We start from the raw sequence: 14,411 nt of genomic DNA on the forward strand, positions 1-14,411 counted from the left end.
GCTTCAAAACTTTTCATTTTTGTTTCTAACCTTTTGAGCACATCAAATACTTAAAAAACACTTGTTATCTCAGTGAAGGTGTCCTTTGACTTCTTCCCTGCCCCAAGCTTGTTTTCCCGACCCACTGCATTTATAGTTTAATGTCCAGCTGAGTAATGGGTAGTTACTGAAAGTCAGTCACATGTTGTTCTAATACACCATTTGGACCTGTACTCTAATGGTATTTCCCAAGAGACCCCAACCTCATGTCAGTATATTCATGTATCAATTAACGTTCATGGCACACTTAGATCTTCTGAAACAGGTCACACACTTGAACAATAAACTTCTGACTTATGTCATTTTGGGCCATGAGGCAGGGGCAGAGTTTCTAGAATCTTATTAACCCTGTGGGCCTCAAGACAAATGTTTTTTGTACATGATTATTAGCAATACTGTAACTTTTGCTAGTAAAAGAGGTTAAGTATTTTATTCACATTTTATTCCCACATTCTAATAATCCTCCCCCAGCATATCACCTACTTTAAATAACAGCATTAGGATTTTTCAACTGTGATTTCTCAAAGATAATATTTGATCATTAAAATTATTTACTCATCCTACATATGCAGATAATAAACCCCCTAGGAGAAACTTTATGGAATTGAGTTTAAAGGTAAGCCATATGAATAAAGCAACTCATTATACACACATGAATATTCATATACAATATATCCAGTATACACACATATGTGTGTATGTACATAAATGTAGAAAAATCTAGTCAGAGTTGGCATAATTAGGGTTTAGTCACTATTTACCCTTAACTTGTGATAGTCTTATACATAGCCTGACTCAGTTCCCAGAATATAATCAGTTCTTATACTTCTGCAACAGTTGAAGTATAATTTAAAACATAAAATGTCAGGGTACCATATGACCCCTCATTTGTCTAAAAGCTTTTCAGTTTTATAGATAACCTGTTATTAGGGTTCAAATGATGACATTTAACAATAGTACCATAGTGGCCCCTAACCCTCTATTCAGCAGCTTAGATGTAGTCTGTGGTTGCCTGTTTCCAGGGAAAGCTGACTTGTTCTCAATTCAACTCATGCTTGGGCTCCTTGCTTTCATAGCACAGGTCCTGGGACTCTCCTTCCCTGCATCTTGTTCAAGCTACTTTCTGTAGTCTGATCCAAGGGGAAGGCTGTACTGGCCAGCACTTATATTGGTGTTTCTTTTTCAGTCCCCTTGGTGACTTCTCTTATTTTCATAATGAAATGGAGTCTTAGGGAAATTGGCAGTCACTCATACTTGAGTGATTACTCTTTCCGGCTTTAACTGCAATTACGTTTGCTATCTAAGGCTCTTTAGGCAGTTAAAGCCAAAGGCGTGGTACTTCTGAGTCCATATACCTTGTACTCATGCCACATTAATGTGTGTAGTTTTTGTTAATGATGACATGAGAATTTCACATGCCAAATGTTATCAAATACCACCATTCCTAGGATCTGTAATGAAAATGGGAATTTATTATGTATTAAAAATTAACCAAAAGCTGTCATTTTATCATATTATATCTGCTGGGAGTATTGTCAAATAGCCAAGATTGAGGCTATAGTCAGCCCTTGTGCAATATCGCCAAGTCCCTTAGCCTTCCATTGCCTTGGTTTCCTTACTTGTGAGATGGATGCTTTTACCTACCCAGTAGATAAGATGATCAAATTAAACAATAAATAATACACTATGCCTAATATACATAAGATTTATATAAATCAAATAACGGATTTTGCTATTACCATTGCAGTAATAGGATAGTTAAGGATTCACAGAGACTTTACCAGTTTCTCAGAAAGGTCATCACTGACACCAGTGAAGTAAAGCAAAGAACACTCTAGTACCTGATGCAGGCCAAAAATTGCCAAATGGCCAACTAAATTGTGCTCCAAAGTCATTTTCCTTATGTAGCACATGAAGACACACAGGCTCAGCCTGAAATAGGGGCCCCCAGCCCCTGTTCTGTCATTCAGCAACAAACAAACTAACTAACCAACTAACTCAATTTCCCCTCAGCTGGGGACTTCTATTTTTCTGGAATCAATTTGTTCTTATGAGACAGGGACGCTCAAGGGACCCTGTTCCTGAAGAACCCCTGTTCTGGTTAAAGATGTCAGAGGCTGCCCTTTAGCGGTACTTTCCTCTGTCCTGCATAGACTCAGAACTTAAAGCTTGCTTTTTAGAAACCCAAGTATAATCCTGGATATTTCTGCTTTCTCCCTTAAGTGTTATTCTGAAAGGCCTTCCTCCAGGCTCAAATTTTCCAGAAGGAGACCACAAGATTGAGTACACAGTCTATGACAGAGCCGAGAACAAGGGAACTTGCAAGTTTCGAGTTAAAGTAAGAGGTGAGACTACTGCTTCCTGATGCTTGTCCAATTTCTGGAAAGTCAAAGAGAGAGGAAACAGATCCCCAAGCAGAGAGCTCTGAATATCCCTGGTGGTAGGATTACTTCCTGCTATAGATTAGGTTTCCATGAAGCTGAGCAAAGCATTCCATCTTAAAGTCTGCATTTTGATATGAGTAGGTTATGTAAGGAATTGGACTAGTTTTACAGGAGCCCATAGATAGCTATTCAAGAAGAATAATTTTTCTGTCACTGAGCTAATGTCTCAATTATTGGCAATGACCAGAGTGGTAAGATGTCCCCTCTTTTAGGCCACTAAAAGATCATGCTCTTTGTCCTCTCAAACCTTTGGTCTACATGAGAAGAATATTTTTTTAAAAAAGTTTGTTTTCATGGTTTAGGCAGCTTGTCAGAATCATTTAGTAGTCAGAGCCCAGTCATCTACATCATGAGGGGACTAATGCTGCTATCTCAAAGGTCTCATTGGTATGGGTGGCAACCATTATGGGGCATTAGAAAATAGAGATCACTGTCTGGAACTCATTTAAATAATAACTTTATAACTTTATAACAAAGCTGGGACTTCACCTTCTCTAATCGCTTTATGGAAGCATGCTCAGGGCTAAGGTTACTCTGGCTTTGTGTCTCCTACAGTCAGACGTTGTGGCAAGCTCAATGCCCCAGAGAATGGTTACATGAAATGTTCCAGTGATGGTGACAATTATGGAGCCACCTGTGAGTTCTCCTGTGTTGGTGGCTATGAGCTTCAGGGTAGTCCTGCCCGAGTATGCCAATCTAATCTGGCTTGGTCTGGCACAGAGCCCAGCTGTGCAGGTAAGTGTGTAGTTCTTTCTCTAGCTAGCAGAAGAATCTGAAAGCCCCTGATATCAGGGCAGGTAAAAATCAGCTTTAAATCCTATACCTTATAAAGTACAGCACCATCTCTGCTCACCTGAGTGGATGAACAAAGGTGCTAAGATGGTGATGCAGCTCAACTCACCTGCTTCCTTGCCTTCCTGTTGCTCTTCTATGTCTTCGAAAAAACAATTGGGAGGCCAGGACTCAGGGATAGCCTATGGTGGTATTATAAGCCAACGGACTGTTTACCTATCTTTATCCCTCTATTTTATAGGTAGCGGATCTAGCTTTCAATGCTAAAGAACTGCTGTTTTAAACCGCGCAATTCTTATCTTGTGTCATTGGCTTGAATGTCATACATATCTTGGGCATTTGGAATCCTTCCTCCTTTGTAAAATGAGGAAACAATACCTCCCCTAACTGGTCATCTCCTGACTGCTGGAATAGAGCAGTGCCGTGTACTGGATAAGCCTTGAACATATTTCAGATGTTCTTATAATGAGTAGCAATTGGGCTAGCTGTAGCCGAGAGTGTAAAATCTAGCCTACCTAGGACACTCCTGACAAATTTTTTATTTATATGCTTTTTTTTTTCTCAATCACAGGTATCTCTTCCTTTCCCCCACTTTAACTCTACCATTCAGAGCAGGTGGATGAAGGTCTTCAATTTTATATATTAAAGCAGAAAGGTCACATAACATATCAGACTCCTTGGCTTAAGATCCATTTTTGTGACAGTGAGGCTTGGAGTATCTTATTAAATGAATCTCATGTCTATATGTCCATGTGCTATCCACAAACCATAAATGGTTACAAAGCACTTGAAATAAATCCAAGTTCATGTATATTGTCTGTATAAAATAAACACCAATTTCAAGGTCCTAGCACAATAAAGAGTGAATATAAAGCACTCCTACTTTTATGAATTGACTTCATGTTGAAATATTTGGATATATTGGGTTGACATATAAACCTATTGTCACATATTTGTACAGTTATAATGAAGCTAAAGGAAAAAACAAATCATATAGTCAGTTAAATTCTATTATATTGACTAAGGCTGTTCTAGGCTGTGAATCCCCCCCCCCAAAAAAAAAAAAAAACTTTGGGGAAAAGAACTCTCATCCATAGCAATGGCCTAGAAGTTGGCACATAGCAGTCACTCAATGTAGTTGACCAAATGAAAATGTAAATGAACAATAATTTTAAAGCAAACCTAAAATTTGAAATATTAGCAACAACTTCATAAAATGTACATGTTTTGTTCTCATTTATGTTTTTTTTTAATATCATTTCTTCTTCAGGGCCAGACTGATGTTCTGTGTCCTGAGCCAGTCATGTGGGGCTCTTTGTCATTTATCATAAGTTTATATGTCAGTACATTTAAACCACCTTAGCTAATGTTTGCCATGACCATATTGAAAGCACAATGAATTTGTGTTAGGTTAAGCCACTAAGTTCAGTACAATTTGTTATAGCAGCAAGAGAAAAGTAGTGTGTGTCATTTGCCCACTATTGGTGCTTCACAGATTCACTATTCAAGTCAACTGCTTACCTTTGAAGTCTCATCTTAGGGTATATTTGGTTTTGTATGTGATTAGCTAGGTCAAAGCAAAACTTAGAGAGAGCTTCAGAACTCATGCGACCATTTCTGATTACAGCGATGAATGTCAATGTTGGTGTGCGAACAGCAGCTGCACTCTTGGATCAGTTTTATGAGAAAAGACGACTCCTCATTGTGTCTACACCCACAGCTCGAAACCTCCTCTACAGACTGCAGCTGGGAATGCTACAGGTGAGGCCCTGAGGCAGAGCTAAGTTGGGAGGGAGACCTCTGACCAAAAGAAGACAGGCACCCCACTAAAAGCAAAGGCCTGACTCAATGCCTAATCCATTTAGGGTGAGTTTAAGGGACCAGCACTTTGCAGGTAGTCATTCATTTCTGGTGCTGGTGCACAATCTTATTAACATTGACTTCCCTGAGCTAACCCAATAATCTTCCAACCAGTGAGCTTTCTCTGTCTTTGCTAATAAGCTTAATTGACATGTTGTCCAGGCCCAGCCAAAGAATAATTGTTTTTGCTGATCCTGTCCAGCACATTTTTAAACTGGAGGTAATCTATCAGGTATCTTCCCAGTACACTGGACAAGGAGATATAAGGCATCCAAGGGTCTCTAGGCACCATATCTGTCCTTGGGACTATCCCCAACTCCAATGAAGGTGATATTTGTTGCTACTAAAGGAGACATGTTGGGGAAAGGGAGAAACTGTAAGCATTACACTATAAGTTGCCCTATTAGTCTTGAAGTTGCTTAGCAATGAGTGTTCAATGTTACTGAATACTAAAGAAGCAGGATGTGCTATATTTACGCATTTTATGGAATCTCCCCTTTATTCCTGTTAGAATATTCCTGTTTAATCAAAAAGGCAGCAATTTACTACACACATCAGGATAAATGCAATAAATAATGAGTCTTTCTTTCACTCTTCTTTGTCATATGAACAGGGTGCCCATGAACTCAGAAGAATCATATGAAATGCATGGGCTACCTGGATAAGAACTAAATTTACTAAATATGTTTACTAAATGCCCATCACTCTACCTGCCTTTGTATACCTATGTCTTAGTTAGTGCACTATCTTACTAAGTTCATTACTGAAGGATGTCAGGACAGGAACTCAAGCAGGGCTGGGACTTGGAGGCAGGAGCTGAGGCAGAGGCCATGGGGGATGCTGCTTATTGGCTTGCTCATCATGGTTTGCTCAGCCTGCTTCCTTATAGAATCCAAGAAAACCAGGCCAGTGATGACATCACCTACAATGGACTGGGCCCTCCCACATTAGTAACTAATTAAAAAAATATGCTACAGTTGGATCTAGGAGGCATTTTCTCAGTTGAAGTTCCCTCCTCTTTGATGACTTTAGCTTATATGAAGGTGACATGAAACTACCCAGCTCAACTGCTTTGCTCCTCATAAAATGCAAATTTATATATTTACCTGGTTTTATGGGCCTTGACTGAGCAGCATGGCATGGCCATACATTCCTTGAGTTCTTATCTCTACAAAAATGGGCCCACTGTTGCTGTATTCTTCAAGTTAAATTTTAATAGGCACAGACACAGTTATTCATCTGTACATTTGGTTATGACTGCTTTTAGATTGTCGTGCTAGAATTGAATTAAGAAGGTAAAAAGCCATTGAGTCACTGTGAACAGGACAATTTACTATCTGCCTCTTTTGGAGAAGTTTTTGTAGCCCTCAGCCTTAGACCGTCCCTGTTCCCTCAGGATCTTGCCAAATTGCTGATTATCTGATTGGCTATGGTATTTTGGATCTATATTTTTTTCTTTAAATATATTTCTTCATTCACTTTCCATTCCAATATCAGCACTCCCTCTTCCCCCAGACCCCTTTCATGCAGATCCTTCCCTCTTCTTTTCTGAGAAGGGGGAGCCCTCCCAGGGTATCATCCCCCTGCCCCCACACACATACACACATAAAGTCACCACAGGAATAATTGCATTCTCTCCCGTTGCCATGCAATTTTGTATCATTTCTCTCGGATGATAGTTAGGTTTTCTAGCCTTAGTTTCTCAACTGTTTTCAGAACAATTTGGAGTGGGCAAAGAAGCACCCACAAGAAGCCCATTGCTGGGTTGTCTCTGCAGTTCCTTGGTTACACTCATACCTCCCCGTTGGCTCTTGTTTCAGCAAGCACAGTGTGGCCTGGATCTCCGACATGTCACTGTGGTGGAGCTGGTAGGAGTCTTCCCAACTCTCATCGGCAGGATCAGAGCAAAGATTATGCCTCCGGCCCTAGCTCTGCAGCTCAGGTAGGGAGTGTTCTGTCCTGAAACATCATTCCCTGCAAATACACTTGAATCTCCCATGGGTGCTCTTATATCTGGTCAGTGGCCCTGATTTTTTTCTATTCAGTATTTAGTTCAGGCAACCTTCAACACTTAATTGCTTTTATTCTGGGAGTATTATAATCATGCTAATTGGCCTGTTCCTGCATGTCTGACTGAATTAGGCAGTGGGAAATTGCTAGGTTTTTCTTCTTCCCCCTCCAACAAGTTTATTCTCCTCTCTCTCTCATACCCCCTCCCTCTCCCTCACACTCTTCCTCTCCCTCACTCTCTCCCTCTCCCTCTTCTTCTCCCTCACACTCTCCTTTTCTCTTTCTCTCTGTTGTGCGGTATATTTGTGTGCATGTGTGTGATGGGGTATATGTGGATGTGTGTGTTAGTGTGTATGTGTGTGTGTGTGGTGTGGTATGGTATGTGTGTATGCTTATATTTGTGCATATGTATGTGTTTCTCTCAGTGTGTACACATATGTATATGTGTGTGACATATGTATGTGTATGCATATGTTTAGATGTGTGTATGTGTGTTTGTATGTGTGCATATGTATTTGCATGTATGTGTGTGTGTATATATGTGTGTATGTGTGTGGTATGTGTTTATGTGTATTTATGTGTGTGTATGTGTGTGGTGTATGGTTTGTGCAGGTATGTATATGTGTGTTTGCATGTGTGCATATATATGTGTGTATTTGTGTACATGTATGTGTGTCTGTCTGCATGTGTGTGTGTGTGGTGTGGTATGTGTGTGTATCTGTGTGTATGGTGGGTGGTATGTGTGTGTATGTGTGTATATGCATGTATTCATGTGTGTGTGTGTCTGTATTCTTATGTGTGCATGTATCTGTGTATGTGTGTGGTGTATATGTGGTATATTGTGTCTGTATGTGTATGTGATGTGGCATGCGTGTACATGCATGTGTATGGTGTTTGTGTGTAGTGTGTGTGTGTGTGTGTGTGTGTGTGTGTGTGTGTGTGTAGCTTAGTAGGAGAGGAGGATCTGAAAATAAAATGACTTAGCATCAGTTGCTGCAAGCATTAGGACAGATACTAATCAGCCCTTTGAGGGCTTGATGTCTTTTTTCTCCTTCTATCCCGAGAACTTGTTCATACCCCTGTCTTAACAGTTATATCTCTTTTCTATCATACTTCTAACGCTAGAGCCCCAATAGTCAGATCTTGAGTAATGTATAGAAGTGAGATTCAATAGCCAAAGGGCAGTTTCCAAATAACATTTTCTACTTGTATCTCTTGACCACTGAGACATGGGTAATTAGGTCAAACCAACACTCCTTAAAATCTCCCTTTCCTGCATAACTTTGTTCTTTTGTACACTGCAGGGGACAGAGCATGTCTCCGGTTTCAAGGTTCCAGACATCTCCTTATGCTTTAGACTCCCATCTTGTACATTAACATTGAGACACCCAAGCCGTTTCAGTATTCTGAAACTGAAAAAGAAAGAGAGTACAAGAAATCAATGGTATTCGTCTGCTTCTTGCTATTTTATCAGAATACCCAAGAAAAGTAACTCATACAAATGATTCTAAAGCCTATAATTTGGAAATGGGGCAACTCCATTCCACTTGCTTCAAGTTTCTAGTAAAGGTCATTCATCATGGAGGGAGCATATAGTCACATAAATTGCTTATATCAAGAGCCAGGAGACAAAGAATCAAAGACCAGGGTATTTCTTTCTTTCTTTCTTTCTTTCTTTCTTTCTTTCTTTCTTTCTTTCTTTCTTTCATTGGATATTTTTTATTTACATTACAAATGTATCCCTTTTCCCAATTTCCTCTCCAGAAAATCTCTATTCCATTCCCCCTACCCCTGCTTCTATGAGGTTACTCCCTCCCACCTCCCTGCCCTGGCATTCCCCTACACTGGAGCACCAAGCCTTGACAGGACCAAGAGACTTTCCTCCCATTTATGCCCAACAATGTCAACCTCTACTATGTATGCACCTGGAGCCATGGGTCCCTCCATGTGTACCCTTGGATTACTGTTTTAGTCCCTGGGAGCTCTGGGACGGTCTGCTTGGTTAATATTGTTGTTCTTCCTCTGGGTTGCAAACCCATTCAGTTTCTTCAGTTCTTTCTCTAACTTCTCCACTGGGGACCCAGCTCTCAGTTCAGTGGTTGGCTGAAAGCATCCACCTCTGTATTTGTCATGATCTGGCAGAGCCTCTTAGGAGACAGCTATATCAGGCTCCTGTCAGTAAACATGTCTTGGCATCCACAATATTTTCTGGGTTTGGTAGCTGTATATGCAATGGATCCCCAAGGGGGCATTCTCTGGATGGCCTTTCCTTCAGTCTCTGTTCCACACTTTGTCTCTGTATTTCCTCCTGTGAATATTTTGTTCCCACTTCAAAAAGGACTGAAGCATCCACACTTTTGGTCTTTATTCTTCTTGAGCTTCATGTGGTCAGTGAATTGTATCCTGGGTATTCAGAGCTTTTGGGCTAATCTCCACTTATCAGTGAGTACATACAATGAGTGTTCTTTTGTGACTGGGTTACCTCACTCAGGATGATATTTTCTAGCTCCATCTATTTGCCTAAGAATTTCATGAATTCATTGTTTCTAATAGCTGAGTAGTACTCCATTGTATAAATGTAAACTTTCTGTATCCATTCCTCTGTTGAAGGACATCTGGGTTCTTTCCAGCTTCTGACTATATAATTAAGGCTGCTATGAACATAGTGGAGCATGTGTCCTTGTTATATGTTGGATCATCTTTTGGGTATAAGCTCAAGAGTGGTATAACTGGGTCCTCAGGTAGTACTATGTCCAATTTTCTAAGGAACAGCTAGACTGATTTACAGAGGTACCAACTTGCAATAGCACTAACAGTGGAGAAGTGTTCCTCTTTTTCCACATCTTCACCAGCATCTGGTGTCGCCTGAGTTTTTGATCTTAGCCATTCTGACTGGTGTGAGGTAGAATTTCAGAGTCTTTTTGGTTTGTATTTCCCTGATGACTAAGGATGTTGAACATTTCTTTAGGTGTTTCTCAGCCATTCAACATTCCTCAGTTGAGAATTCTTTGTTTAGCTCTGTACCCCATTTTTAATAGTGTTATTTGATGCTCTGGAGTCTAACTTCTTGAGTTCTTTGTATTTATTGTGTACTAGCCCTCTATCAGATCTAAGATTGGCAAAGATCTTTTCCAAATCTGTTAGTTGCCCTTTTATCCTAATGACAGTGTCCTTTGCCTTACAGAAGCTTTGCAATTTTATGAGGTCCCATTTGTTCATTCTTGATCTTAGAGCATAAGCCATTGGTCTTCTGTTCAGGAAACTTTCTCCTGTGCTCATGTGTTTGATACTCTTCCCCACTTTATCTTCTATTAGTTTCAGTGTACCTGGTTTTATGTGGAGGTTCTTGATCCACTTGGACTCAAGGTTTCATAATCCCTTTTCAGGAGATGTCTCCAAAGGGCCTAAAAGCCTCATGGTAGACCTCATTTCTCATCTCCCAGGAGTGCCACCTAAGAAGTAAGTTTGAGCACCTGGGACCATGGAGGGCGTTTACACATAAATTAGGGCTTAATCTTTTGTGTTTATCCTTGGAAATGTTACATATCACTTATACCCCCCAGTCCCCTGACCTGAACTAATCACATAATTACAATTAAATTTCAAAGGAGTTTGTGCAATGCAGTGACTTATATCTTTATGAAAAGAATGAAACAGTATTTGGTGAAATCTACCAAGTATGTTCAAAAAAGTTTACAAAAATTTTCTAAGGGTGATGCTCTAGAGAGTGATGCCCCAGTTAGATTTGTGCCTTGCTACAAGCTGGCATCATTTGGCAAGATGAAACCTGGAGACCGAAAATAATGTAGAACCTATAGTGGAGTCAATCTGATGGATGCATTTTCTCTATTGAGGTTACCTTTTTTCAAGATGACTCTAGCTTGGATCTAGCCCCCCCCCCCCACACACACACACACAGAGATTGAGAGAGATCAACTACTTAGACAAATGTTATTGCAAGGGACTGAGGAGATGGTTCAGTAGTTAAAACGCTCAGCTCATAAATGTGAAAATAAGAGCAGATGCTCAGAATCCAAATAAAGGCTAAGAAGGCATGATGGGCCTATCTGTAACTCCAGCCTTGGAACTGACTCAGTGAGCTCTGAGTTGAATTAAGAGGTTCTAATATGATGAATAAGATGGAGAGTCATCGAGGCAAAATCCTTATGTCAACCTTGGGCTACCACATCAATACATACGCACATGTACCTGAACAAATTCAGTTTATATACGCAAATGCAAATACAGACACACATATATCACATGCACACTTATACATAAAAATAAAACTTGTTTCAGAATTTGTAAAATTGCTTTCTTAAGGTAAGAGATAATAGGCACAGATACATACATATTATACATACACATACAATATTAATAAAATCTTGATGAAAATTTGAACTGTTTAAAAATGAAGAACAGAGGAATTTACATTAGGGAAAAGATCTATTATTTTATAGCCTGTACATTGGGACTAATACAGAACTCTGTAGCCTGATAATGATTTGTTACAAATGAGTTGATTAAATGAATTTTGTAGTGGTTCTCAAATTTTGGCCTGCATCATAATTTTCTGCAGAGTGAAAATTTTGTTCTTCTGCTTGCTCCCTATGGTTTTGGATTTGGTAGGTCTAAGAATTTGTATGACTGGCAAATTACTTGCTTAGTGTTTTATCAAGGTGTCAGTTTTGTAAGAAAAGTTTACTGAGCAGCTGCCAAGCATCACCTAGTGAATTTCACATCTGGATGCAGTTATCTTCATAAGACATTCCAGAGGGGCACAAAAAACTTGGCAGATGGACATTGTACTATCTTTCTGTTTGAACTACAACAAAAAGGAAGGGCCATGATTTATCCGACAAATAGAAAACAGGAAGAAAGAAAAAGGGAATCAGTATGCCTGGATAGTCTGAAAATTCTCTAGTCTGGTTAGAGTACCAAATTTGAATACTTGTTAGGCCATGGAGATGATATTGAAAAGAACCAACAGAAATGATAAACTGGGTCCTCAATGTTGCCAGGTCACCACCCACCTTCTTCTTGCTCCCACTTCTTTTCTACTTGACTGTGTAAGTTAAGTCATGCCCTACTTAGAATGATTTTCCATTTTAGGGATGACAGGGACCAAGAGAAACATCACGTTAATAATTATATTATTTTCAGACTTCCCAAGAAGGTGACCGAGGAAGAACTGCAGTATGATGGCAGTCATAGTATAGTTCAGAAATCCTGCCACTCTTATCACTCATGTCAATAGCACAATCTGTGAGGTGCCGTGTCACTTGTCTCTGAGACGTCTGTAGACTCTCAGCTCCATTCAGGCTGCTATTGCTGGTGTGACCATTTTTCATTTCCCATGGTGGTTGTCCTTTTTAATATCCTATGTTAGCTAATGTATAACAGTCACAAAGAATGTGTAGAATAGCTTCCAGGGTATTATCATTCTGGTCTCATCAGGGTTATAGATCCATATGTTGCATTGTCTCATCTAGTTATCCTACCTACAAGCTCCAGTCATAGCATCCCTTGCCTCCTTTCTCCTTCCTGCCCTCCTTAGTTTCTCACTCCTCTACTTTTCAGGATGGCCCTTGAGGTTGAACTTACCTCCAGCACATAGGCAGTGGTTACCTCGTGGAGGCAGTATAACCATCTTCTGGTCACTAGACAAGTCAGTTTTCCAACTGGGAAAAGTATTAACTATTCCTTCCTTTCACAGAACTGCTTTTTGATATGTATAGCTGGTTTATATTTTATGAAATTTTTATTAGTTTTTCAAGTTAGCATGAAAATGAGTGGGTTTCATTATGGCATTTTCATACATGTATGTTATTATATATTCTTCTAATTCATCCCCTGTCTCTCACTGGCCCACCCATCTCACCACGCTTGTTCCTTTCTTTATCTTTCCTTCCTTCTTTCTTTCCTTCTTTCCTGTTTTCTTTCTTTCTTCCTTCTTTCCTTTCTCCTATTCTATTCTATTCTATTCTATTCTATTTTATTCTATTCTATTCTACACTACTCTATTCTCTCTCTCTCTCTCTCTCTCTCTCTCTCTCTCTCTCTCTCTCTCTCTCTCTCTTTCTCTCTCTCTCTCTCTCCCTCCCTCCCTCCCTCCCTCCCTCCCTCTCTTTCTCTCTCTTTCTTTCTATCTTCCCCCACCTTTGTTTTTCGAGACAGGATCTCTATATACATAACTGTCCTAGAACTATCTCTGTAGACAAGTCCTGACTCAAATACACATTCCGATTTGTTATGTAATGAAGTCAGACACGAGTGAGTGTTTTTCTGAGCAATTTCTCATGTGATGCTATGGGTCTAAGGTTCACACTTTGACTAGCTGGAGTAGTAGGACATAAAAATGACTCAAGCCTTCATGGCATCAAGTATTTCTGTGCACAGTATTTTCAGAGGGCTATGGTTGGTCCCTTAAAGTCTTGGGACTTGGGGTTGAACACAGACACGTATTTTTGTTTCTTCCAGGCTGTTGCTTCGAATCCCACTCTACTCCTTCAGCATGGTTCTAGTGGATAAACATGGCATGGATAAAGAACGTTATGTCTCCCTAGTGACACCCATGGCTCTCTTCAACCTCATTGACACTTTTCCCCTGAGAAAAGAAGAGATGATCCTGCAGGCTGAGATGGGCCAGACTTGCAATACCTAACGTGCTGTTACATTCTTGGTGGTTTTTTATCTCTTATTATATACTACAGTGCCCATGGGAAGGCCTTAAAATACCTTTGATGTACAGATTTTCATTTGTAATTTTTAAAGTCTATTTTATTATGTGCTTTCTTTGCTCTTAAGCGTTGGCACATTGCTTTTTTAAACTTTGAAATGTTAAAAACTACATATGAATATATTCTAACTCTCCCTTTAGTCCATGGTGGCTTATGAAATTAGAAGCTACAGCCATGCCCATGCTCTCAGAATAGTATTCAGTGTGAAACTTATTTCCCTTTTCTTTTATTGTTTACACAAGTCTTTTGTTAATAAAATGTTTTGAAGCAAACTTGCCAGAACTCACCTTTAAAAAATAATCAAGCACCGGGCTTATTTGCTTGGCACGATCAGTAGTTTGAAAACTGCAATTCTTTAACTTAAGAAAAAGAAACTATAGTCCTGTCAAGGGATAAACGAAGGTGAGAGAGAGAGAGAGCTACTTCTCAAGTGGGAGAATAAGAAATTGAAAATATTCAGTCAAAGCTACATGATGTCCATACTGAAATTGTGTAGACATTTTTTCCCATATTGTTCTTCAACCAA

General features: G+C 39.7%; 1 protein-coding gene across 2 annotated transcripts in view; it reads left to right on the forward strand.

Annotated features, from left to right (window-relative positions):
* SRPX (sushi repeat containing protein X-linked) overlaps window positions 1-14,021 on the forward strand; it is a gene marked incomplete at its 5' end in the record, with an annotated part of 82,246 nt that extends 68,225 nt beyond the window's left edge. For both annotated transcript variants that reach the window (XM_080910500.1, XM_080910501.1), the window contains 5 exons: window positions 2,263-2,384; window positions 3,039-3,218; window positions 4,903-5,036; window positions 6,956-7,077; window positions 13,626-14,021. In XM_080910500.1, the coding sequence (XP_080766626.1) occupies window positions 2,263-2,384; window positions 3,039-3,218; window positions 4,903-5,036; window positions 6,956-7,077; window positions 13,626-13,809 (742 nt within the window). In that variant the 3' untranslated portion in view covers window positions 13,810-14,021. The remainder of the gene's footprint in view (window positions 1-2,262; window positions 2,385-3,038; window positions 3,219-4,902; window positions 5,037-6,955; window positions 7,078-13,625) is intronic.
* Window positions 14,022-14,411: the final 390 nt, after the last annotated feature.

This window comes from Micromys minutus (genome assembly GCF_963924665.1).
Source record: "Micromys minutus genome assembly, chromosome: X".
NCBI lineage: Eukaryota > Metazoa > Chordata > Mammalia > Rodentia > Muridae > Micromys > Micromys minutus.